Here is a 25,398-nt window from a genome sequence, read left to right on the forward strand (position 1 = left end):
CTCCTGCTCTATTTCCTCTTTCTCAACTGTTCTTTGCATAATTTTTTTATACTCTTAACAAATGTAAAATGACCTTTTTCAGACTGTATAAAATAAATATTTTGCACTCCTAGATGAAAAACTCAACAGTAGTATGTCTGTGGCAGTGAAATATACTGCTGGGTATGACAAAGTATTTAATTATTTAATTTAGAAATTTCATGTCCTTTAAATATTTCTATGATGTTTTGTTTAGAAAAATCAAAGTGTGTAAATGTGTAAAATAAGTTTGAGATATCAAAAGTCCCAAAAAAGCCATGGATATGATACTACTGAAATATGACCAAAACTGCTGAAGAACAAAATAGATGGTACTAAAAAAGAAGAAGAAAAAGAGCGTGTGAAACCTGAAGTTCTTCTCACTGTGACTTAAAAGTGCTGCAGAGACCCCTGAAAAACATATTTCTTCCTGTCTCTGCCCACTGCCATTCATAGCACACACAGTTTAGGTGACTTTTTAACTTGTGTGAGGAATTCTCCTTTTCTGAAATAATTAATGAGGCACAAGAATTAATATAAATCTGTGTTTGAGTGAGTGGGCTGAAACCCAGCTCTTCTTTTGAAATGGGTGGCAGAGGCATGTTTCTACAGAAGTAAATGTGTTTTGACCAGGGAAGATAAATTAATTGCAATGTGTCTGCTACGTAAGTGTTTTTAAAATATTAATAAGAAAAAAGTGAGCAAAGGGAAGAGGCTAGAAATAGAGCAGCTTCTCCGTGTCTGTGCTTGCAGAAGGGGCTGCAGCCTGCCCTGTGCCCTGGCAGCACCTTGCCTACTGATCAGGAGAGACTGAGGAACTGACCAGCTGGAAACTGTTGTCCTTTCCTCCAGCTTCTTCCACTTCCAGCAGCTCTTTCCTCTGTGGGAGTGTGGAGCCAAGAAGCACACCCTTGCTGGTGTGCAGAAAGAAAGCACTTCCCTGGCACCTCCGGTACTCTGCCTGGCAGAGGCCAGTTTAGGGCCAGCCGTTCGGAGAGCGACTCCTGTGTTCCTGCTGGCAGAAGGAGAGAGGGGCTGCTGCCCTCCTGTCAGGATGGGCTCTGGGCAGAGGGCACACACAGCAAGGCCAGCAGCCCCCTGCCCGAGGTACAAACCCTGCCTCAGCACAGAGGCCAAAGCGAGTGGGCTGGCAGCCTCTAGAAGTTAAACAGGGAGATTTTTCATTCACGAGGGCTGTTCCAGCAGTTCCTGGTGTTGATAATGATGAATGGTGTGTAATGAAGGGCTGCACAGCTCAGGGAAACAGCTCTTTGAACATGGCTTTTCTGCTGTAGTGCATGAGGACTAACAACCCGACTTCTTCTGATAGCAGGGTGTGGGATAGGAAGCAAACTGGAATGAAAATTGTTTTCCCAAGCTTCTCACAGAAAGCATGCAGAGCACCAGGGTTTTTATTCAGTCATATAGTTTGCTTTAAAAGGTGAGGATCTGAGTTTATAGTAATAATAACATTGGTCAGATTTTAGGCAACTAGAAAGATAGACATGACCATTATCCAGTACCCACCAATGTACTGGTGTATTGGTGTTCAGTACAGTTCACAAGAGGGAGCAGTACTTTGGGGGTGGGATTGGCAGGTGAGCAATTACATTCTCTACCACCTATCTTGTGCTGGAAGGAATGGTGACCAAGAGATGTTTTTCCCATTGCTAGGCATCCCCGATATAATATATGATCTGTTATTTTATTTACTTTTTATTTATTGGCAGTGCTTCCAAGGTTGTGAACTTTTGAGCTTTATTTACTTTTTTTTTATTCCAAGGTAAATAGTAGAAAATAAAAACTCTGAAGAGATAGCCTTGCTGATCTCTTGATTTCCCCTAATATTCTGAAAAGCACCATATCTGTAACTTGAAATCAGCATGCACTACATGATAATTTATTTCAAATGTGTCTAGTTTTACACAGAGCTTTTTATTCATCTGTATAGGCATAAATATAGGTAGAGGTGGGTATGTATATGGGAGATACAAGATTTACACTCGGCTGTTTGTTAACCTCTGACAGGTGATGAAGAATCAACATTTGCACTCTTAAAAACTTTAATTTCCTTTTTTTTTTTTCACATTTATACCCCCAGAGTTAGTGGTTCAAAATTCAGTAAGAAAATAAAATTAGCACTAAATGTCACTTTATAATTGCAATAATGATCACACAGCTGTGCTTCCCTAGTTGTATAATGCACGTCAGGATCAGTTTAGGAGCTCAGCCTCATTTCCTGCCCAGATGTAATTCTGGTGACCATTATTACAGTAGTAAGTCTCTCCTCATTCATTATGGCTGGGGTCTGAGGGAGGCCTGCATGGGCTCACAGAGGCCAGCATAGAAGGATGTTGCAGCTTTGGGCTAGCCAAGTGTAAGGTTTTGCCAGTGCAGGATGTGAACGGATGGAGCGGCTGCAGACAGCACAGCTGGCTCAAGCACATGTGCCTCTGTGTGGATGGAAAAAAAAAAAAAAACATAATAAAAAATAACTTAGGTGTGCCTTTCTTTCTAATGAAATGTTGTCTTTATTTATGAACATGAAATTCTGAGGAGGAGCTCTTACACTTAAATGAACCTGTGAGCAACCCATAGAAAAGCAAGTGCCTGCAGCGCTAATAATGAGAACTGACAAGGCGATCCTGCTGTGTTTATTTATGACCTTCTGCCTTTGTTAGCTCTTGTGAGAAATTCCTCTCTAACCATAACAATATTGCTGGAGCTTGGCACTGCACTGAGGAATCCTACGGTGCCCCAAGGCCGCCCACTGGCACGGGTACAGCTCGCAACAGATTGGCATGGTTGTTGAAATTTTCATATGTTTTCCTTTTATTTATTTTTTTACTTAATTCATGAGAATGTTCCTTCCTTTGGTACATTTGTTTGTTCTGACAAGCATTCTTCAGAAGTATTTTGAGATTTTGCAAAGATCTAACTTACTGATTTGCTTTCTTTTCCTCTTTTTTGGTGGTCTATTTAATGAATAACTTGAAGATTCAAATGAGCTGTGGTTTGATAGTTCCATCAGGTGGCTCTTCTTAGTTGTATCCATAGTGGTCTTTTTAAAGAGAGATAACAGTGTATAAACAGTGGCCCCATTTGTAGACTTCAGTATAGAAGACTGTGAACAGGGAACTGGGACAGGAGCTCAGGCAAAGCTGCTGCAAGCAGCAATGACGTTAGAAGATATGCAGCAAAATTTTCATAAGGTTAAGAACCGTTTTCTTCTCAAGCTGTAGCACTTACAAACCGTGCCTTGATACAGATGGCTCTTTTCCCATCCTTCTATCAGATGCACTACCCAAAAACCTTCTTGGCCCAGCTCCCTGAGCTGTGTTGCAAAGCTCAGACAGGCTTGGAGGATGGAGAATCAGTGATGGGTAGGGCTGCACCTGAAGGTCTGGCAGGGCTGAAGTTTCTGCTTCCTCTTGCAAGGACCAGGAGGCAGACATTGACTAGAGCTGCAGTTCTTTTGACTTCCCGTGGGGGAAAAGAAGGGGCCAGACAGGAGAGCAAAGGATCACTGCCTTACAAGATCCTGGGAAACCCTATTGCAAAGATGCTTCCAGCTGCATCTTTCTTTCTTTTTCCACCACTGTCATTTTAACTGACATGTTTTTTCACACCATTTATGATACTTAAAAAAATCCAGTCCAGCAATAATACAGATCAATGCGGAAAGGAGTTACCTTTTATTGTACTTACAGATATTTTATACAAGTGGCTCCCAAGTGCACTGTGGGCTGTGGCACTACAGTGGTGGTTGCTGGAAGAAGCTGCAGCAGGGACGTAGCCTGGCAGGTGTAGGAGAAGGACAATTGGCATCTCAGGTGAAGGTTTGGGTAAAGCGTCATCATGCAGAAAGGCAGGTGGAGACGCCCTGCCCAGCCCAGTAAGGCCCCACCAAGTGATCATCCATTGTAGCAGTCAGATTTTTGAGAACTACGATTGCTGTACACTGCACATCCTATCCGTGCTTTCTTGGAATTTTTTCAGACTACTTTTATTAGCATAGCAATGAATAGGTAGTTCTGTGCAATACCAACATCCTCTCTTTTATAAGAAAAAGCTGCAAAACTGAAGCATGCTCCGGCACACGAAACCCTCAAAATTCCCCATGGATGTTTTTCCTTTGTATGATATATTAATTAAAGAACAGCAGTAGTTGATTTGTTGGGGTTTTTTGGTAGTACACAGTGTTTAACACTTCTGTAGTGGTGTGTCCATTTGTCTCTTCATTTACTGGATTTCAGGAGTGCACCTGAAATTATGAACATGTTGGATAATGGTTAGTTTAGTTCACTCAGCGATCAAGACAACCATGGCATTATCAACCTTGAGAAACCTCTTCCCATGCCAAAATGGTGCTTAGCAGTAGATGGGGAAGGGTATTGGTCTTTCAGAATTCTTTCTTCATGCCTAGTTGAAGTGCTACAAATTATGCTTCCTACTTGGCTAATCAAGGCATTATTTCAAAAAGAAAACTGAAGTCAAGACACTTCTCTAGAATTTCAGAAACCTTTTGAAATTTATATAGAGGTTTCTGAGACTGGAGTTCTACATAAGTTTGTTAAAGCTGTATCATCTCAAAATACCACATTCCCCGGCTGCTTAATTATTTAGCATTCCCAGCAAACACTGAATTACTGCAAAGAAATGTAAATTCCAGAACTTGGGGTGTTGTGAGAACCTTGTTCTAGCAGGCATGTGTGAGAAACAATCTGAAAGTTTATTTACTGCTCTTCTACTGTCTTGGATTTAATTTTCCAACCTTTTCTCGGGTTACCAGAGAATGTGAATGTGGGAGGGGTTGAGTGGACAGCTCTTGAAGAGTAATTGTTTGGTTTTACTGCTGTGGCCCACAGACCTCAGAAAGAAGTAAGCAGTTTGAGTGTGTGGCTGGGGGTCAGGAGCAAAGCAGAAGCAGAGTGATCACAGCCCCATGAGTTTGTGCTCTACTGATGGTCAAACTACACTCCACTGAGTTGCATTGGGTTCGGTGAAAATGAAGAGAAAAAGGAACAAGGATGAGAGGTTCTTGCATGAGGATGAGACAATGAACCTGAAGTGGCAAATTAAGCTAAATTTACTGAGGTAAACCTTGTAACACTAATTTCTGCCTGTTACCCCAGTATAATGTTACATATCCAGTATTTTAAATAAGACTTAATTAATTAATTAATATTGTTCTCTGAGGGAAGTAATTTTATTCAGTTCCTTAAAAAGGTAGTCTTTATAACATTTATCAGTCTTTTTGATGTATACAGTTTTCTCCTCCTTTCTGCTTCTGATTCAAGAGGAAGAGATGGAAAGTTAACAGAGCACCTGTGTTTTTGAAGTTTAAGATGTGTCTGGGGCTTATTTACCATCTCATTGAATTGTGGTATTTGGTTACAGGGTGTTGTGGGAGAGAGAAGAAAGAGACGCAGTATGATGCACGCACAAGCCCTAAGCTAATGAAAAACTATGTTTTGTAGATCCTTATTCCCACGGTAACCTGCTGGGACAGACTTTTTTATCAAACCATAACTCTACAAAGGGTAATAATATGAAAAAAAAAGAAAAAAGCCAAGTGCTGTAGATCAAGTTTTTGAACCTTGGGCATACAGGTGTATTGGTTCAATCCGGTTGTTTAAGCCCTTTCTTGTGCTCCATGCATAGGTGTCCTTGGGCTGTCAGAGCAGCTCACTTGTTCTCAACTTGCCTAATTTACTGTGGCATGACAATAATATAATAATAGTATGCTTTCAGTGATCAGTGGGCAGTTGCTTGTTGGACCAACGCTTCATTCTCTCAGCTGCAGCCTCCAAATCAGATAGTATTGTAGGTCTAAAGTTGCAAGCACTGTTAATGCCTTCTGGATGCCATGTGGGATGGGATAGTCTGAGAAGCACATCAGAAAGATGTAGAAAGATGTTAATTAACAGTTGCAAAATAGGTGTGTTGTGACTCAGGGTATGTCTATAGTAGTAAACAGGTACATGCAGCCACATGAGTTTGTGTGGTCATGTTCAAAGTGTTTTTCCTACGTGAGGTGCCCTGCACAGACCTATTGAGAATTTCTGCACTGCAGTCTCGTGGGTGTGTCCAGGTGAGGCATGGTGTGAATTTTACCACATTACATGTTATGGTATTCTGAAGTTTTTTGTTTGTTCCTTTCTGCTTGAGCCACACCTTCACAATATCAGGTTTTTGAATATATAGTCTCAAGGACAGATGGTCTATGTCTGACTGCATGTGCTGCAAGTTTCCAAAGCATGATGGCCAGAGTAAATGGAATAAAGCAGTACTTTTTAATGTATATTGCTGCTGCTCTTGCTGAAATGTTTGGTCTCTTTCAGATCTACCATCCCGTATGTTCTATTAATAATGCCTAGTTCTTTCTCATATGCCTTTGCTCAAATCTATGTTTGTTTTTCCTGTGATTTGGTACTCCTTTTTTACTTAGTCTGATTTATTTCTACAGCAGCTGTGAAGTTGAGTAAGTAGGTAATGGGAGGAGGACTAGCAGCTACATGGTGTTTTCCCTGTGGCTTGATGCTGAATTCAGCATGGCCAGAAGCACAGCCAGGAGAGCAGTCTGGGCTGGTGAGCAGGGCGGTCACACAGTGTCCATTCAGGTTAAACATCAGGATGGCATCACTAGACTTCCTGTATAGAGGGAGAATGATAGTGATCCCAAAAGAGCAAATTCCAGAGAGCTTGAAAGACTTTGGATCAGTACATGGTTTGCTTAATTCAGCTTCCTCTCTCTTTTATCCTGCCAGTTTAGTCTGTCTTATCCCTGTGGAGGCAACAAGGGAAGTTGTTATGTCTCACCTTACTGTTCTTTATACAAAAAACCCATTAGGTTTGACAGAAGGAATTTCATGTTTGGGAGTGGCTAAATTTGGTACTATGCATGGGAAGTAGTTTAGAATTATATTGGATTGCTGTTACGAAAATACAACTTTTCTTTCTTCTTCATAGGGGCCATTTGTTGTGGTTTTCATTGATTTGGTTGTTTTAAAGGTTGATGGTTTATTGATGATAAATGACTGATGCTGTAGCTACAAGAGTTGTTAGCTGGGAATTTTTCTTTGCTACAGTACTGAAGAAACAAATGACTCCTAAGGGTTTGGGGCTTTTTGTTTTTAAATTTTATTTTCAGAAATTCTACGTGCTAAGCTTTCTGCTTCAGAGATAAACAGGGAAGATCATATCTTGAGAGATGCTCTGTTACTGTTTTTCTGTTCTGGAGATTTACTTTTTATTTATTAAAAAATATCCTTGTCAGACAGGCTGTGTGTCCTATGCTTAACAGTCCTTGCTAGACTTTGTCAATTTGCTTTGATGGCACATGGGTCATTAGTATTAATCATTTCATGCACAGGAGTCAGTGTTTATAAATCAGTGAATTTTTGCTGTTAGGTTACTTGATAGAGCTGTAGGACTCAGGAGCCCTTTCCTGGTAACTGCCAGGGAGCTGCAGATCCCGCTGTGAGTGGCACTTGGCACAGGCAGGGAGAAGCATGGCTGGTGGGGCCTTCATCTGCTGTCTCATCAGTTTTGAATTCCTAGATGCCATAAGTTGGTTTTGGTGTAAAGCTGTTGTCTGGACAAGCAAATACAAGATCCCAGTGTGGATCATTTCAGATATAGAAATGTGATTGTATCCATCCTAGCAACTTCTTCTCATCCCATGTGTGACAGATACGGGCAAGTCATATTCTGTTCTTGGATTCCTGTATCCCTAGGTCAAAAACTTTTGTTTTAGGTGAGGTTGTCTTACAACAAAGATCCTTTGCAGTAAAAAATTACTCTTTCTTTGAGTGAACAGTCTTTTGCTTAGCAATTAGGTAGTAAGCTGTGATTTGAATCTGGTTTTCCAAGTCAGCTTTTTGTAGATAACTTCTTGAAGACTGATCTAATTCCAGGATCTCATAGATTGAAAGGACAACAGGCAGGGCAGTGTCACTGCACTTTTGATTGCACATCTTCTTGGCTGCTAAAGTGAATATAAGGCTTTTGGGAAAAATATTTTTGCATCTTCAGGGACTTGCCTGTAAAACTTCTCAGAGAAAGTACTTGATACTGATCAGTGTTCTTGCAACACAATTCAGTAACCCAAGTTATTTTGGGAAGCATGTGAGGTCCACCGAATGAAAAGAATATGTTTCCCCAGCAAGTGGTGCTTTATCACTAAGTTTAGTTCAAGAGCTAGTGTTTTTTATCATATACTTAAAATCCCCTTCCCTTAAAATGGATAATAATAAACATTAATAGTTTATGACATGGAGGTTAAAGTTAAAAATCTGGTTTAAAATGCTGAAACATATAGTAAGTGGAATTAAATAAGATTTATAGATAACACGAGTATCATAAGAAGTACCTTTGCCTAGCTGTTGTCAAAATTTGTGTTTGCCTCACAAGTGAAACAAGCCCTGTCAATAGAAATCAAGAGTTTTCCTTGGGGAGGTGTTTGTACGAGAAGTGATCTTCTCTGCTTTTCCTGCTCCAGACCTTGATTTAACAAGATTCAGAGAATTAACCTTGTTTTCCCACAGAATTAATTTCAGTAAGGCATGTAAAAGGGATTTTGGCAGAAATGTAATGGCAGCCCTGCTGTCTCCTGTTAAACAATTTCTTAAGGATGTGCATTAGGTACATTTTTTGTGCTTAGATGAGGGTCATTATGCAGCTGGCATGGAAGGAAGATATCCATGTTGGGAGTAGCAGCATTTGAAAATAAAAGAATTTTCCATGTGGTCCCAATCGTTGCTGCGCCCATGCGTTTTTCCGGTTGCGTAGGCGCTGGGAGGCTGTTAGCTCGCTCGCTGCCTCCACAATGTGACCAGCAGGGCCTTTGGAAGACTTCTTGAAACATGCTATTATCGGCTGCTTTGTGATGAAAAGAGGTCTTACAAATATCTTGAAATTTAAACAGAGCTATTGTGGATTTTCCTTTTGTGCACATATGTGTGTTTGTCAGCCAAATCATTTGTTCAAAGTTAATCTCAATTACAGAGCATATTGTTCATAATCCCCCATGGCTCCAAAACAATAGCAGAGTGTATGTCTGTTTGAATATATATTTACATACTTACATGTGAAATATGTTTGCTTGTATATATAATTTTGCTTCTAAAGTGGTGATTCATGTTAAAGAGATGGATATTTCATGCAGGATCCTGTCTTTTGAGCAGCACCATCCTAAGGATATAGTGCAGGAAGGCCTGAATGGAATGAGCAGGCTTTGATCCTGCAGCCTATCAGTTGATGCAGTTCCCTGCTTGCAGTGCTGGGATTTGTCCTAGCACAATGGATGGTAGGGTAGGCTGGGGGGTTCAACTACTTGGAGACAGAAAGGTTTTGTATGTCTTTAATTTTAATACCTATGTCTTCTATTTTAATATCTCTGCTTTTCTTCTACTCCCTGAGCATAAAGGAACTGGTAGGCAAGAGTTGGAAAATTTAAATAAACCGTAGGTTGTATGTGCTCTGCATAATCCCCACAAGTGAGCCCCAGCTGCAGTAACTTCTTAGAGAACTTAGGCTGTGATTTAGTGGTGTAGGAACTCCACTAGCAAGGTGCCCTACATTTTCTCCCGCTGCTGATTTCAGAGAAGGTACTCATCCTTTTCCAGCTGTAAGTATTTAGCAAGGAATTTCCTTAAAATCTTGGTTGGTGTCTGCTGAGACATAGCTGTGCAAAGCTTGCAACTGCACAAAGTATTAGCAGTGTAAATTTTTGCTCCACAGTGAATGCTGTAGTCCTGTCACACCTGGTGTGTAAAACTGTGGTGGTATTGCTGAGCTACTGTAGTCTCCATTTTGCTGTTTATTGGATCTAGGTGTGCTCCTTGAGCAAGTAAATGTTATTATGTTATATATGGATATTTGTAGGGTTTTCTTCCTGTGGTCTCTTTGTAGCTTTGGGTTTTCTGGCTCTAGATAAGCAGTTTGCTTCCTTCCACCCCTTGCTGCCCACATTGCAGTAGTAAAATGGTCTGCTGTTTCAAGTGTCTCTCCTGTCAATCTGATAAGATCATGCCACCAGGAAGGCACAATGTTATAATCCCAAGCACAATGTGATCCTGTTCATTTCAGCTCTTGTTCTTGCCAGATGGACAAGAAAAAAGGTCGTGTTTAGGTGGAAGTTGAGGCTAGAACTGAAGATAGTGGAAGATAAAACACTTTACTTAAAGAGATAAATCCTGCATGGGGACATTTCAGTTTGTAATCATGGTGTTTTATAGAAATGAACTTTGAAAACTAGTTAGGATGTCTGGAATAATACAGGTATAAAACTAACATAGAGAATGCAGAATTGTAATACAGATTTGTGATGGGAGGGAGGAAATACTTTGTCCTTCATTTTTTCTAAGATTTTATGTGAAATTTGAAAATATAGTCATAACAATATCACAGATAGGAATAATAAGATTGCTCTACAAGAAACAGATCTGTAAGAAACACAAGACTACTGGTAATTCTAAACTTGCTAGGTTTTAATGGAAGAAATGAGTGCTTTCCTGAAAAAAACCCTGAAAAGAGGCAAAATTTAAGGCATGCCTTAGGGTAGGGGGACTTCAGGCCCTTAAAAGAATCCCAGCAATTACCTAACCTGCCAACTTTCCAACAAGATAAATGGAAGCACTGTAGCCTGAAGGTGCCTTGGTTTGAATGAGATGCAGTAAGTAAGGTCTCTCTGTTCTTTACAGGCATCATAGATCTGATACTACTTATAAAAGAAGAATAGACTTGGTGCCCTGCTGCCTAAATTGTCCTCTAGAGGAGTATTAGTTACAGAGCTTCTTTGTTAACTAGGCTGTATGCTTAAACCTCTGTGAATTTCTCCTATTAGCAGGCTTCCTAATAGCTTTACATGTAGATACGCTAAGTAAAAGCAAGTGTATCCATGTAATTGACATATATTATGTGTATGTGTATACTGTTTTGCATATAAATGTTTGTCATGTGGAATTTGCACAACTTCACTACTGTTCTGTTAAAATGAAATAAAAGAAAGTTGACTTCTGCTCTTTCTGTCCACATAAAGTGCTTCACATGAAGTCTTTCTTCTCCTTCTCTTTAATTTCCCAATTAGCTTTTTTAGTTGAGAGGTATTTCTAAAGCCTCTGTTTGCTGCAAGTTTCCCAGTTGCTTGTCGGCTCAGGCTTTCCACATTAGAAAACTAGGTAAGGCCTCAAAGTGTATGTTAAAGAAAAGAAAAACAACAAAATCAAAAAACACAACTCACATCCCCCCAAAACAAATTAAAAAACCCAAACCACCCTGTACAGAACAGCTAATATTTCTTATTTTAGCCCACTTGAAGACAATGTAGGAAATTGTGTTGCACAGCCCAGACTTACAGATAGGTAACAATCCTTTGTGCCATCCTGAGATCAACCTCTTTCTTGGTTTTCTTCATGTGTCTGATGAATGAACACTATTATTGCATCCTGAGCAGATACATTGTTTTGAAGTTCCCCGTTCCTAGGAGAAAATCCCACCTGGGGAGTGCAAGGCCCTGCGGGTATGCTGTGCCTGCCAGGCTGTTCCCTCAGCCTGCACTGCTTGAGGGTGGTGGCATGGCTTGACAATTTAAATAGGCTGGTACCATGCAAGCTTTTCTCTCCTTTTTCCACCTTGGTGAAGGAGTTTCATCAGGTGGTTGAAGAAATTCCTTGAAAGCAGGCACTCGAGAAGATGCCTGAGACTCACTAGTTGTTCTGCTCTTGTGGAAGGCTGGAGAAATCACTGTGACCTGATGGGAAAAGTGAACTTCAGTCCCATCCTCAGGTTTTGCCTTAGCCTGTGAACAGAAGATAATTTCATCAAAGACAGTGCTAATTTCTTCATGGCTTTTCCATTATCCTGGCAAATTTGTTTTTTTCAAGTACTTTGGTTTGCCAACACAAGTGAAAGCTTTACTCCACACACCCTTTAAAAATCTTTATTATTCCAAATGTAAACCTCTGTGATTTCTATATCTTCTGTCATTTGTGTGCTTACCTGTTTTTTAGACAGAATTTATATTCCTTTAGAATAGGCTCTATTCTGCAACATCAGTTTTCAGAGGTTTATTCTATGCTTTTCAACAGCATTTGTTTTATCAGCACTTCCTGCAGCATTTGTTACACATGACGACAGCAGTGATTTGATTCCATTTAGAAGAATACCATATTATGTATGGAAAAGCAATAATTGCTTACCTGTTTGCCAAATACATTCTACTGTGAAAAATACCTACTGTTGATCTATGCAGTACCAAGCACTGTTATTTCTTGTTTACATTTTTTACAGTTGATAGTTCCAAAAAATCCCAATGAAAATAGTTTATTGCTCACTTCATAATTAAATTTCCATTTGTACGGATTTGGAAGCCTACTCTTGAGTGAATGCAGCATCTACATGTAGACTGAAGTTTTAGCCTTAATTTTTGCTTTTCGTGTGCCTAATGGCATTCGGGTATAATTTCATGCTTGTCAGAAAAAGCAGAATTTAACTGTCGTGAGAGTTGTTCTTGAAGTATTTGTGGGAACTCCTTGGAAATAAGCAAGATGCCCTGCAGAGAGCTAAGTCAGGTGGTTTGTATTCACTGCCCTTACTCACAAGAAGGAATAACATGTAGCATTCTACGTGGCTTCTAGTAAATGGTAGCAGTGCTTAAACTGTTAATCCTCCTCTTCTGTGCCTTGGAAGGCAGGGTCTAAGTACACCATGTGAGTTCCGTCTGTGACGTCTAAAAATCTTCATTTTTCGTTATGAAAATTAGGCAGCGCTAAGGTTTCACTTCCTGAGCTCCTTGCTCAGGCAGAACCCAGTTTTTTTGGTGCTATTCAGACAAGGGGTCCTGCTGTCTGTGCTGCAGCCGCTTGCATGAGCCAAACAAATGATGTCAGGATCAGTCAAAGTAATGCGCCCTGTCATCCCAGTTATTTCAAGTCTCGGGGTCATTTGATGACCTGATCTATATGGGAGGTAGATCCGTGCCACTTTTTTGAGCTTTAATTTGCTAATAGAAATAGTAACATAGTAACATGCTTCTCGTGACCTGCCAATATCTACCAACATTTTTTCTGACAGTTGGGGAGCATGTGCTTGCTTTGTCACAGCATTCTTGGTTTTTCATATCTGATCTTAAAATTATTTAAAACCCCTAATTACTCCCACAGATTCAAAGACCAGTATAACTCCTGTGTTACAGCTTGAGGGAATATGTCCAGCAGTTCATAGTTAGAATTCAAATGTGCTGTGACCTACAGAGGAAATTTCTCATTGAAAAGGCAGCAGTTATGAGCTGAAATGGAGTCACTGTTTAGCAGTGTATTCAGATGAAATTGAAGAGAAACTCTGAGCTGTACATTGGTATTTGGTGGGAGTGGAGAAGCAGCAGTTCCTTGGTGGCCAGCAGATCCAGTGCTGCTGCTGAGGGCAGGGCGTCTTCTCATCTCCTTGTTGCAAGGCGAAGGAGTTGCAAGGGAGTGTTATAGGGCTACATATTTTACACTCTTATTCTCTCATTGTACTGCTTTAGAGTGGAATGTATAAGTTGCGATTGTAATGGTAGCAAACCCCAAAATTAAATACTGTGCGAAAGTGAAACTGATGTATCCTTTTCATTAGTTTTGGTATGCACAGGCAGAATTTGTGGGATTAATTTTGAAAGCTCAATCCAGATGGAAAAGGTTAAATTCAATGCTGAATGAATTTGGTTCCAATTCATTTGTTGCCCTTGCTTGCCCTTTTTCTCAAAAGAATTAGATATTAAGCAGAGAATTGTGCATACCGTCCTTGTTTTCTGCCATCATTTAACTATGTGTTTAATGTTAAAGACAACCTCTCAGTTATCTGCTGCAGTAAGTAAACAAATGGATCTATTGCCATGCCAGCTCTTGAGTCCTGTGGCCTGAGTATTCATGCAAGCACTTATGTTCATTTTTCCTTTTTCGTCAGGATTTATCTGGATCCATTGACGACTTGCCGACTGGAACTGAAGCAACCCTCAGCTCAGCTGTTAGCGCGTCAGGCTCTACGAGCAGCCAAGGGGAGCAGAGCAACCCCGCACAGTCTCCGTTTTCCCCTCATGCTTCTCCACATCTCTCTGGCATCCCTGGGGGCCCATCACCTTCCCCTGTAGGCTCACCTGTTGGAAGCAACCAGTCAAGATCTGGTCCCATTTCTCCAGCGAGTATTCCAGGTAAGTTTGTTCTAACAAATAAAATTAAACCTATTGGTAGGTTTATTAAATACATAAATAAATACTCCCATATTCTGAACTAATTTATTTTCTGAGAATTCTGCATTTTCAGGGCTTTTCTGAAAAAAATGCATGTTTAGAGTAAATTTAATCTGAACGTCAGCTGCCAAGCCTTCAGAATGCTCAAAGTTCTGAACTTGACTCCACATAGGTGTTTGATAAATGTCTCTATCATCAACCAATGTGAATACTTAATTGTAGTTTTTGTATTTGGTTTGTGTGTCATTTTTCACATGCTCCTCTCAATTATTTACAGATCTTTTTTGTTCTAACTGTATTTTTGTTGAGTTTGGCTCTTGAGCTTGAATGGTGATTACAGACCTGCAGGATGAGGCAGTATTGTGGCAATGTAATTTTGGACATGAATATAGAATACTGTATAAGATTTTTCTGAATATTTGCAAAGATTAACAAGTTACCAGGGATTCAGCCCCACCAGTAGTATTTGGAATACCAGTGGCAGGCTTGCCACTCACTCTCTTGTGCAGTTCAGAGTATGACACACCGTCATGTATATTCAGAAATTTGTGGAAATCTGTTAAGATACTCAGAAGAAAAAAATGGCATACATTAATTTCAGTTCTTACCTTATCCCCACCCATCTGGCATGTTACTTATTCCAGAGGGTCAGGCAGCAATTTGTATTTAGTATTTCAGGTGAGTTTATTCTCTTTCTGATGCTTATGTTTTTTTATTATCTTCTGACATTTTGAATACTAGGGGAATTTCTAGGAGTAAGAGAGTGCTGACATTACCCTAGGGATAACATCAGTTGCTGACAAAACCACGAAATAATAAACACGGACCTCAGTTAAAAGAAACAAAAGCAGAAGTGCCTTTTTGTTAGGTGATTTGAGTGTTGTTGTAAACCAAATGCTGGTTAAAGTTCAGAGAGTAGAGTGTGTTTTGGTATTTGATACAAAGGTATCTGTGTAAAATGTTCCTGCCTGTTTGTCTACAGAGGTTAAACTAGATAAGCAGAGGGAAGTAAGCTTAGTGCACACAGGAATGTTTAGTACTAAATGTGACCTGAGCATGTTGAGCCCTGATGCTGCGTGCATGCCCTGCAGTTATTTCTTCCTTCTCCAGCCACTCTGACTGGCAACACATGCTCAGGTGGAGCAGGAATAGTGGGGACAGAGTATTTGCATTGTATGCAGTGTGATAGCTTTGTATTTCCAAGGTGTTTCCCAGTATTTGGTGTAAGAAATCCATCTCTGTTGCTGAGTGAAGCCAGATAGTCCACCTGGCTGAAAAGGTAACATTTTGCCACAGTCAGATTCAGGTGAATAAAAGGGTTGGCATTTTAGCAGCCTGATTGCTGAATAGGGAAAAAATGTTGTGATGCTGAAAATAGGTTTACTGTAGCCATGATATGTAAGGACGAGCATAAGTGTGTAGGGGGAGAGTAATAACTTTTATGAAACCACCTGATCCCTATGGGGTAAAAATAGAAGGGATATGGACTCAGAGGTCAGGGTCAGAGTCACTTCAGAGTTTCAGATGAGCCCCAAATGCTCAAAAGCATTGTCTCTACATAAAAACTGTGCCACCATTTTGCACGGTGGTTTTCTGGTCTGCTGCAGTAACACAAAAGCAATTCTTTCTCAGGAACGATTTCTATGAATGGTGCTAAATCAAAATCACCCTGCACTGTTTCCCTGTCATAGACAAGCTTCTGGTCTCTGCAGCTCTTGCTAAAGGTGAACTCCCAGGCGTGAGCTAAGGCAGTGCTCTCCGTAGGACAGCCAGGCAGCTGCAGTAGCATCACTGCTGCTGCTGCTGTTTCTCGAGCTACAAAAAGCAGGAGCAAGGCTGCTATTTAAAGCCCTGTGACAGAGGGATGCTGCTGGGTGCTGGGGCTTTCAAGCCGTATGAATTAGACTGTGCTTTCACCTAAGTGTGTTCACACCATTGTTCTTCATTACAAGGACTTAGGTAGCTTTTATCATCAGCTGCATTCATGAGACCCTAAGAAAAAGTAACACAGAGCTTGTTTGCGTTTCTGTGGCTGTTGCAGCAGTCAGGTTGTAGACATTTTTAAACATAAATTGTGTAGTACAGCACCTTGACTTTAGTAATTTTGTTCTCTGCTATTTTCTTCTCCGTTCTCACCCTACCCTTGTTTGTTCTGACCTCATTCCTCTCCTATTACCTCCTGCAATGTTGTGCCACAGTTTCTCAATGTGACATAGATTGGCTCTTTCAATCATTCTCTCTCCAGCAAGTCATTGTAAAATGAGCAGCTGTTGTGTTGCTGATAGCTATGGCTAGGGAAAGCCAAAATGTTGCAGGGGGTTCTTGGTGGGAAGACCATTAAAATAAAGGTGTTGCTTTCCCAGGGTTTGCTGGAAGAGAAGCATCCTTTTCCCAAAGGATGCATCCTTCCTTGCAACAAAATTGAAAACTAATTTAACATCAAAAGGGCAGACAAACAAACAGCCCCCATTAAACCTCCCAAATGGCTGATTCTCTTCCACTGCCTGTTTAAGCTGTCTCCGCACCCCTCTGTAATCCTGACACCCTGCATTGCTTTCTGCTGCACGCCACGAATTTCACAGGAGCAGCCTGGCACAGGCAGCACTGACATTGGCACGTCCCTAGCTCAGTGGGCATTTCCTTCCTGTGCTCTCTGAAATACTGGATGGATATTTTGTGTGGTAAGTGGCACATGCATCTACAGCCTTTGTTTCCATTCACATTACCAGAATAGACCAGGGAGATTAACCCTTAAGAGCAGAAAATGCAACTTCAATGGATTTTGTTCAGGAAGGTAGTTTTCTCTCAAATCAGAAGACTTCTTGTTCAGATGTATGTTGATTACAGGGCTGAAATCCTACTCTTCTATGATTACCACTGATTCAAAATGACATTAAAATTTCCTATTAAGTAGATCATTATTCTGTTTTGCCAGAAATCGTGATCTCTTTATTTTGTAGCTATCTTTATAATTAAGGTACATATTCTTCCAAAGAATGAGATGGTGTTGCCCCGCACTGCTTTGGGTCTTGAACTGTGCCTTATTCAACCCTAAACCATTAGTGGAAGCTGACGCAGCATATATCAAAATGCACTGCTGTTGCAGAAGATTTAGTGGCTGTTAATTTCACTTTTCTCTTTTTTTTCCCCTTTCCCTCCTGCTCTAACAATTCCAGTTTACTAACAAAGCAAAAATGTAAATAAGCTAAGCTCCCCTTTCTCCCCCCATCCCCAATTTTGATCTCACTGGCCAAAGGCTTTTGTCAGCTCTTTCTCCCTTGCGGTGTAAGCAGCAAAAATTTTTTAATATTAAGAGTTCTGAGAAAGATTGCTGATAGGCCAGGAATCCCTTAACCCATGATGGACAAGCAGATTTTGTACAAGTTAATAGATTCTATTATTTTTAAACCCCTACAGCAATTTTTATCCACATAGAAGAGAAGGGTATGCTATGCTAATAATGAGTAGCAAATGCTGCCTTTAGCAATATGTGATTTTTTTTTTCACATGGATCAGTATTTTGACTTTGCTTGTATAAACCAGTATTTTGACTTGTGCTTTTAAGACATTCTATGTACTTTCTGAAGAAACAAGTTTATTTTCACTCTGTTAAGCATCAGCTACATTGTTTTTGTTACAGTTGTTGTTTTCTTTCACTGAGGAACTTGGATACAGATGAAGTTACAATTTCCGGAAAGAAATCCATTTGTGGATACTCTGTTTTAGGAGTGTTATTTCTGGGCTTCTTAATTTTTGCTAACCAGTCAGCATATTCCTCTGATTAAAAATACCCTGAATTTTGATAGTGGTAATTATATGAATCAATGGATGTAATCCATTCAGTGTTAAACTCTACTCTCTGCAAACCTGGAGGTCTTTCACACCTGTATTGATCAGCTAGCTGGCTTGAATTCCAGGATCCATCAGAATTACAGCCAGCACTCCGGGCAAAAAAGAGGACCGAGAGGAAAATGGGATACCCAGATGGAACAGTAACAGGAAATCTTGTCTTGGTGTGCATGTTTAGTCAATGTGTGTGGCTAAAATGATGCAAGAAGAAAAACATGAACTGTAGTCTATCATAGTCCAAAGGGACATTGTGCTACAAGAATCTGAAAAGGAGTGATGCTTTTTTTCATGCCTTATGAAAGAGAAGCCTACCAGTTGAACCAGTTTCCAGAACTAGTTTTACTGTAGATCTTGTTTTAAAAAATAATTTGGAAAAATATTTTCCTTGGGATTGAGTTATTCTACATATTTAACCTGTGAATCACCAGTATTTGTATATTGTACAGCATGGTCCTTTTTTAAATATATTTGAGGGAGACAAGACTACAGTATGAAAGTGATAAACACTGTTTAATGTCTTTGTGGGTGATATAGACAGTGGGATTGAGTGCACCCCCAGTGGCTTTGCCGATGACACAAAGCCATGCAGTGCAGTTGCCACACAGAGGGAAGGGGTGGCATCTGAAGAGACCTGGGCAGGCTTCAGAGGTGGGGCTGTGTGAGCCTCATGAAGCTCAGTAAGGCCAAGTGCAAGGTCCAGCACCTGGGTCAGGGCAATCCCAACAGATGCAGACTGGGCAGAGAATGGATTTGAGAGCAGCCCCGAGGAGAAGGACTCGGGGGTGTTGGTGGAGGAGACGCTCAGCAGGACCCAGCAATGTGCACCTGCAGCCCAGAGAGCCAACCTTCTGCATCAAAACCAGTGTGGCCAGCAGGGAGGGGATTCTGCCCCTCTCTGGTGAGACTCAACCTGAAGTTCTGCATCCAGCTCTGGGGTCCCTGACACAAGCAGAAACTAAGTTGGAGCAGGTCCAGGGAAACGCCACAAAGGTGATGAGAGAGCTGGAGCACCTCTCCTAGAAGACAGCTTGATAGAACTGAGGTTTGCAGCCTGAAGAAGAGATGGCTCTGGGGAGACCTTATGGGAGGCAGCCTTCCAGCACTTACAGGTCACTTACAGGAAGGCTGGAGAGGAACTGTTTAAAAGGACATGAGTAATAGGTCAAGGGAGAATAACTTTAAAGTGAAAGGATGTTTAAATTAGATATTGGGGAGAAGTTCTTCACTGTAAGAATAGTGAGGCACTGGAACAGGTTGCCCAGAGAATCTGTCAATGCCCCTTCCCTAGAAGTGTTCCAGGCCAGGCTGGTTGAGGCTTTGAGCAACCTGCTCTAGTGGAAGGTGTCCCTGCCCATGACAGGGGGAGGAGGGTTGGACCAGACAAACTTTAAGATCCCTTCCAACCCAAACAAATGTATGAATCTATTAATTTGTAATACTATGCTTTTTGTTGAAGCTTTAAATACCCTAAAGTAATTGCAAAACAAGAGGGGATCATATACTTGTAAAATGGATTTTTACAAGTATTCAGGGGAATACTGTCTAGAAAGATTGTTTTAACACATCTATCAATGTTTCTCCCTTGGCTTCTCCGGAGGCAAAAATCTTGCAACAGCTTGTTGCAAGGAAGATGCATGCTGTTCATTGGCATCCAGACCAGAAAAAAGCCAAAACACAAAATGCCATTGACGTAGCTATGTTCTTAATCACTTCTAGTGCACAAAACATCTAATCAGCAGTTTTGCAAATCTAGAATGCTTATAAATGAAATATGTGAATGTTTCACATAGTGCTAGTTTAAAATCCTTTCTTTTGAATTGTTTGTACAACATTTAGAGCGTTTCTGTCTTTTCAAAGGATGAAAAAATAAGCAAATTGTAAAGCACTCTAGCTCAAGGCATTGCTTCTAGCACAGGGAGCATCTAGCCTGTAATACCTATTAGAATTCAGCCCAGGTCACAACTAATGAATAATCTGTTGTCTCAAGGCTTCATGAAATAACTAAATGGTCTCATCAGGTTTTGTGAGGAAAGCCTATGCTACAAAAGGCACTATAAAAACTCCTATTATACTTGCAATGTTGCCAGAGATCAGGGAGGTGTCCTTCTCTGCAGAGGTGGTCTTTCCAGAACAGGTGCAGGAGATGAAAAGAGACGGAGACACGCTGTTCAAGTTCCTCCTGTTCAGTTTTCATGATGACAGAGGGTTTCATTTTCCACAGGCATCAACCTGCTGGTTTTTTATTGGCCCAAAGTTAAGTATCAGATAGAAAAATGGTAACTCACCAAAAAAAACCATGCCCTGGGTGGTTATTTTTTATAGGTAGTTTATGGGGTTTAGTTTTAAGTGGTTTCACTTGCTTAATATCTGGTAATATCTTTAATATCTTTATATTTCACAGTCACATGTTGCAGTTTTAGTGTTTAATTGCTGTCTTAAGCCAGTGCCAAACATTTCTGCCCTATAAACGGAAAACCTTGAAGAATCCAGCACTGAGAGTTGTCCAGCACCATCCCACAGATGGCCAGATCAGTGGCATTCACATACATCCCCATAGCTGTGCTGTGCCCCATATCTGGTTTGTCCTCTTTGCTGGTTCCTGCCAGGCCTGTTTCCATCATCCTGGCAATGTCTGAGCAGCCCGCATGGCGGGGCATCTGCTGCTGTGGACGCTGTGACAGGACACACACACGGGCCACTTCTTGTAGCTCTGTGAGTCACTGGTAGCACCCTGCTGGTACAAATCCATCTAGAGTACGAAGGCTGTTGAAATCCAATTAACATATTTGCATAATTATGCATGTGCTCTGCTTCACGTAACAGAATTCAAATATACTTAACCACAGCGGCCAAGATTTGACAGGTATGTTTGTTATTAGTTTTAGCTGCATGTTCTAAGGCCATCCTTGGACAGTTACTGTTTAAATTTGATCATTAACCTATGTATTTCTTTATAACTTTTTTTCTCAACCCGTTTATGTTTTTGTCAAGAAATTTAAAGTGATGTGTGTTTGGTTTTGTATGTTTGGGGGTTTTTATTCTGTCATTATTTAGCTACACAAATGTAGATTGTCTCTCTTTATTGCTGTTGGCAAATAGGGCATTAATTTGCGTTTTATCATCAATTAAAAGGTTGTCTCTCACTCCCTTGTCCCTTGCAATACTAAGCAGTGATTAATGAGCAAATGGGAAAAGTCTCTCACGTCTCCATCAGTGTGTTTTTGTTGTTGTTGACAGGTGGTTGTTATACCTAGATAAAATAGAGCATAAATGTCATAAGGTATTTGGTTTCTGTGATGGGATAGGCTGCTTCAGTTTTCACTTTTTCAGCAGACTATGTATCACTGCCGTGAGAGATATTTAAAGTGGCCTTCATGCTTCATAGTTAGTGTCAGACTTGACTAGACAGATACGTGGTGTGTCCCTCCTTAGAAGGAGTCTGAGCAATTGCAAATATGGCTTGAATTAATTCTGTGCCTCAAAAGAAGAACATTTTCACTACCTCTAGATAATAATTTTTTTAAAAATTAATGAAAAGAGAGATATCCTTTCTCCTCCTTAGAGACAAAATTCATGCAGCTTGAACTGCAACTTGAAAGATTTGAACAGTCCTTTGACAGCATTGCTCTGTAGGTAGATACGGAAGTCAAATTGCAAAGTGGGTTTTTAGAAAGCAAACACAAAAGAACAATTCACTCCATCGGCAAGCTTTTCTGTTTTTCCCCATCTTCAGATAACAGTGGACTCAAATTATTGTGATGTGTTGATTGATTACAGCCGTTAAGTTTCTTAGTAATCAGTTTCATCACTTATTCTCAATTCACGCTTGCACCTTTGATTTCTCTTCCACAACAGGGTGATGCGGGTTGTCGTTGACTAATGAAGAACAGAATTGGTTTCGGCGTGAGACAAACGGAATGCCGACACCAATCCCAAAATGCATTAATCTTTAATAATCCACATCTGCATGTTTATAAATGATATAACCAGGAGTTGCTAATGTTAATACTCCCCCTTCCAAACAGAAGCTGACATAGGAGCTGGTGTTTGCAAGCTGCATGAGAGGCACGTGGCCGCACGTGGTGCGTGTGACCTTGCGGAGGGAGCTCGCCAGATGAAAGTTCTTGGTTGATTAAAAATACATGAAGAATTGTTTCGCTTCCGCACTGGTCTTTGGAGCTTATCGTTGTCGGGCAAGATGAAATATGGCATGATAGATCTTGTCTTCTAGGGAGATGAGACCCACCAAATGGGTTTTGGAAGCAGGTTTGCCTCAAGGTGCTTTTATCCTTTATGCATTCAACTTGCCCTTTTCTCCCTCATCCTGAGAATTGCTGAGACTAGGGCTGTGTAATATGCCATATAACACAATAAGAAAAACTAGATTAGCTGAGGGTTTGTTCCTTTTGAACGTAGTATTAGTGAAAGCACATACATTTTGCTACTAAAATGCTCTTTAATCAGAGACAGTGATCTAGTATGAGGCAGGCAGGACTAGCTGAATAGTTTGTTGCCACGCAGCACTGCTCCAATTTCCCTGCTTGCTAGACTTGAGAGAGCCAGGAGGAGCAGGGAGAACTCAAACTACATTGCTGATGGTCTTCCAAGTTAATGCTGCCTGATTCTGAGAAATTCTTAAACTTATCTGGATCAAGGGAAAAGAAATATGGATAGGAAAGAGCAATTTCACATCACATTCACCCTTTGTTTTTTATCTTGCATTTTTTCACACTATATCATAAATGCATTTTTTCACAGATACCATAAATGAAAATTGACCTGTGGTTTGGTTAAAATTTGGCAATGTTGAAGTTGGGTGTTAAAGTTTTTATTAGGTGGCAAATTTTAGAAATATATGTCTGCTACATCTATTGTGCTTCTTAGGCTCTTGAATGCAGGTGACACAATAAGGAGCAGCTTAGAGAAAAAAATCTCCTCCTAGTTATAAATGCAGTGTAGAGAATGAGCACTGATAATGAAAAATTCTTACTTTTGGAACTTGGTTTAAATCCCTAAATAGAATTCTGAGGTTTTACATTTCAGGTGTATGGCAGGCTACATTTCATTTGTGGAAGGTAGAAATGAGCCAAAAATAAGAAATACTACCCTCTCCTTTGTTAGGAGCTTTTAGATATTTAGCACTTGCATCAATTGCAGTTTTATATTCTGTTTAATTGACATTTTATAGAAATTTGAGAATGGTTTTCCTCTAGATGAAGTATATGCTTTTTGTATTACACGTAATTACTACAAACATGTAATGATGTGTCCTAAGTAATTATAGATTACTAAATCCATGCAACCCTTTACAATCTTCTACTTCAGTCCAAATGCAAGCAAAACTGCCATTTTTATAGAAGGATTAAAAGGACAGAATGAAAAAACACAGTAGGCCTACTGGGTCTGGATCATTCCCTAAAGAACATAGGCACGTTTTTAAAAAATTTAAGAAAATACAATTTTCAAAATCTAAAAGCAATTCAGAAGCCCTGTAGAGGTGTGAGAGAAAGTGCTGGCAAGCTGTGGCCACAGCCTCTCCCAACCCCTCTCATCCCAATTCACGCCGTCGCTTTGGAGGGCCACAGTGACAGAGTGCAAAACATGTGGAGGGGTGGTTAAACGAGACTTTAGAGGGGGGAAAAAAAGAAATTAAATCAGTGGCTGAGCTTTGAAGAGGTCTGTCTAGTGCAGAGCAGCAAGCGAGTGGGGAAGAAAGGAGCAAGCACCTCATCTACTCTTTCTTCTGGGGACCCAGGTGGACAAATTGGCAACCCTGTTCACAGCCTCCCCCCCAACCCCCTTTGTAGCGTAAGAACTGCTAATCGGATCCATGCTGCTGCAACTGTGGTTAGTTATTAACAGAATAAAAGCAGATTTCTTCAAAAGAATGGGTTGGGGAAAACGGCTCTACAAAATTGCAAGGTTGTTAGAATCTTAAATGCACAGCAGTCGGTTTTTCCCTATTCTGAATTAGGCGATGAATACGGCCTTTCATCTGTCACTGTGCCCATTTCTTCAGAAGGCAGTCAAACATTAGGCTTCTCAAACAAAAAAAAAAAATGTTTGAAAGAGGAAAAATATTGGGGAACAGGAAGAATAGGAAAATGAGAAGGAGAAATCAGGTTTTGTTTTTATTAATTTGGCCTGGTGAGAGAAATATGAGCTTGCCTGCTCTATTCAGTTCCTGCATGCCAGCCACTGTGAGCCACTGTTTCTGAATGTGGGGATTAGAAAAGATTTAACTGGTTGCTATCCTGGACTGCACCATTCTGGACTGGCCTCCAGCAGAAATATCTTTGGCTGGAAACTCTCCCGAGCTTAATGGAAATAATGCATTAAATGGATGCAGAGTTAGGCAGAGGTGAAAGCAGAAAGAATTTGATTCCCCCAAATGAAACTTCTCATAACTGCAAAGTGAAATTACAGGTTTGGGATAGGTGTTACTGAGAATAGAGAAGCAGTGATTCCTAGATTTAGACTGACTTATGCCTTCTCTTATACAAGCAATAAAATGATGCATCCTTAATTTTGAGGAGCTCTACTGCCTTCCTGGTTTGCAGCAGAATTCTGGAATTTGTTGGAAAGGAATAGTCCTCAGGCAGACAGATGCTTGCTGTGACCTACTGGAAAGCCACTCATTATTTGGGTGAGTCACATGCTTCTGAAGATTCCAGTTGACAGCTTGCTTTGGGCTTATTTCCAAAATCTCAGGAGAAAGTGCTTCACTTTGGTCTGAACACAGAGCTGACTTCTGGATGGGGCATGGGTGAAACAGACCTGCTTGGCAGTGTCTGCTGCTGCTCTCCCTTCCCCTCCAGAGCAAAAAGAGCTTTGGCTTTGGAGGGCAATATATTTTCTTTCCTGCCCCTTGCCACCAAGACTGTTGTCAGCTCAGGCAGTACTAACAATTATTTCACTTCATACTCCTGAGTATTTGTTGCAGTCTTTATACCTTACTCAGAGGTTCCACAGTCTGGGAATAAATCTTGGATATCTAATTTGACAGACCCCAGTTTCAGCTACTTAATTTTATTTTTTAAGTCCATAATATAATGAATTATTCTGTAGTAAGGGTGACATTTGGATGGTGTTCCATAAGTAATACCTTGGGACTACACGCTGCGTAATGAGGATGAAACAAAATATTGAGTAGTAACCTCATCCCATCAGTGTCAACTTTGCTTTGGATTAAATGTTATAGCATGTCAAACAAGTAGCTTCTACTCATGAAATTAAGATGTTTATGCTTTTGCATTTGTGCAGAGGAAAGTCAGAGCTAGGGTTCCCTAGGCCCTCAATGA

The 25,398-nt window shown here is 40.5% G+C and overlaps 1 protein-coding gene across 6 annotated transcripts in view; it reads left to right on the top strand.

Moving 5' to 3' along the window:
• The window catches only part of ARID1B (AT-rich interaction domain 1B), a 323,798-nt gene that overhangs the window by 211,555 nt on the left and 86,845 nt on the right, over window positions 1–25,398 (top strand). For all 6 annotated transcript variants that reach the window (XM_030268062.4, XM_030268067.4, XM_030268064.4 and 3 more), the window contains one exon: window positions 13,966–14,209. In XM_030268062.4, the coding sequence (XP_030123922.3) occupies window positions 13,966–14,209 (244 nt within the window). The remainder of the gene's footprint in view (window positions 1–13,965; window positions 14,210–25,398) is intronic.

Source organism: Taeniopygia guttata, chromosome 3 (assembly GCF_048771995.1).
Source record: "Taeniopygia guttata chromosome 3, bTaeGut7.mat, whole genome shotgun sequence".
NCBI classification, from domain to species: domain Eukaryota; kingdom Metazoa; phylum Chordata; class Aves; order Passeriformes; family Estrildidae; genus Taeniopygia; species Taeniopygia guttata.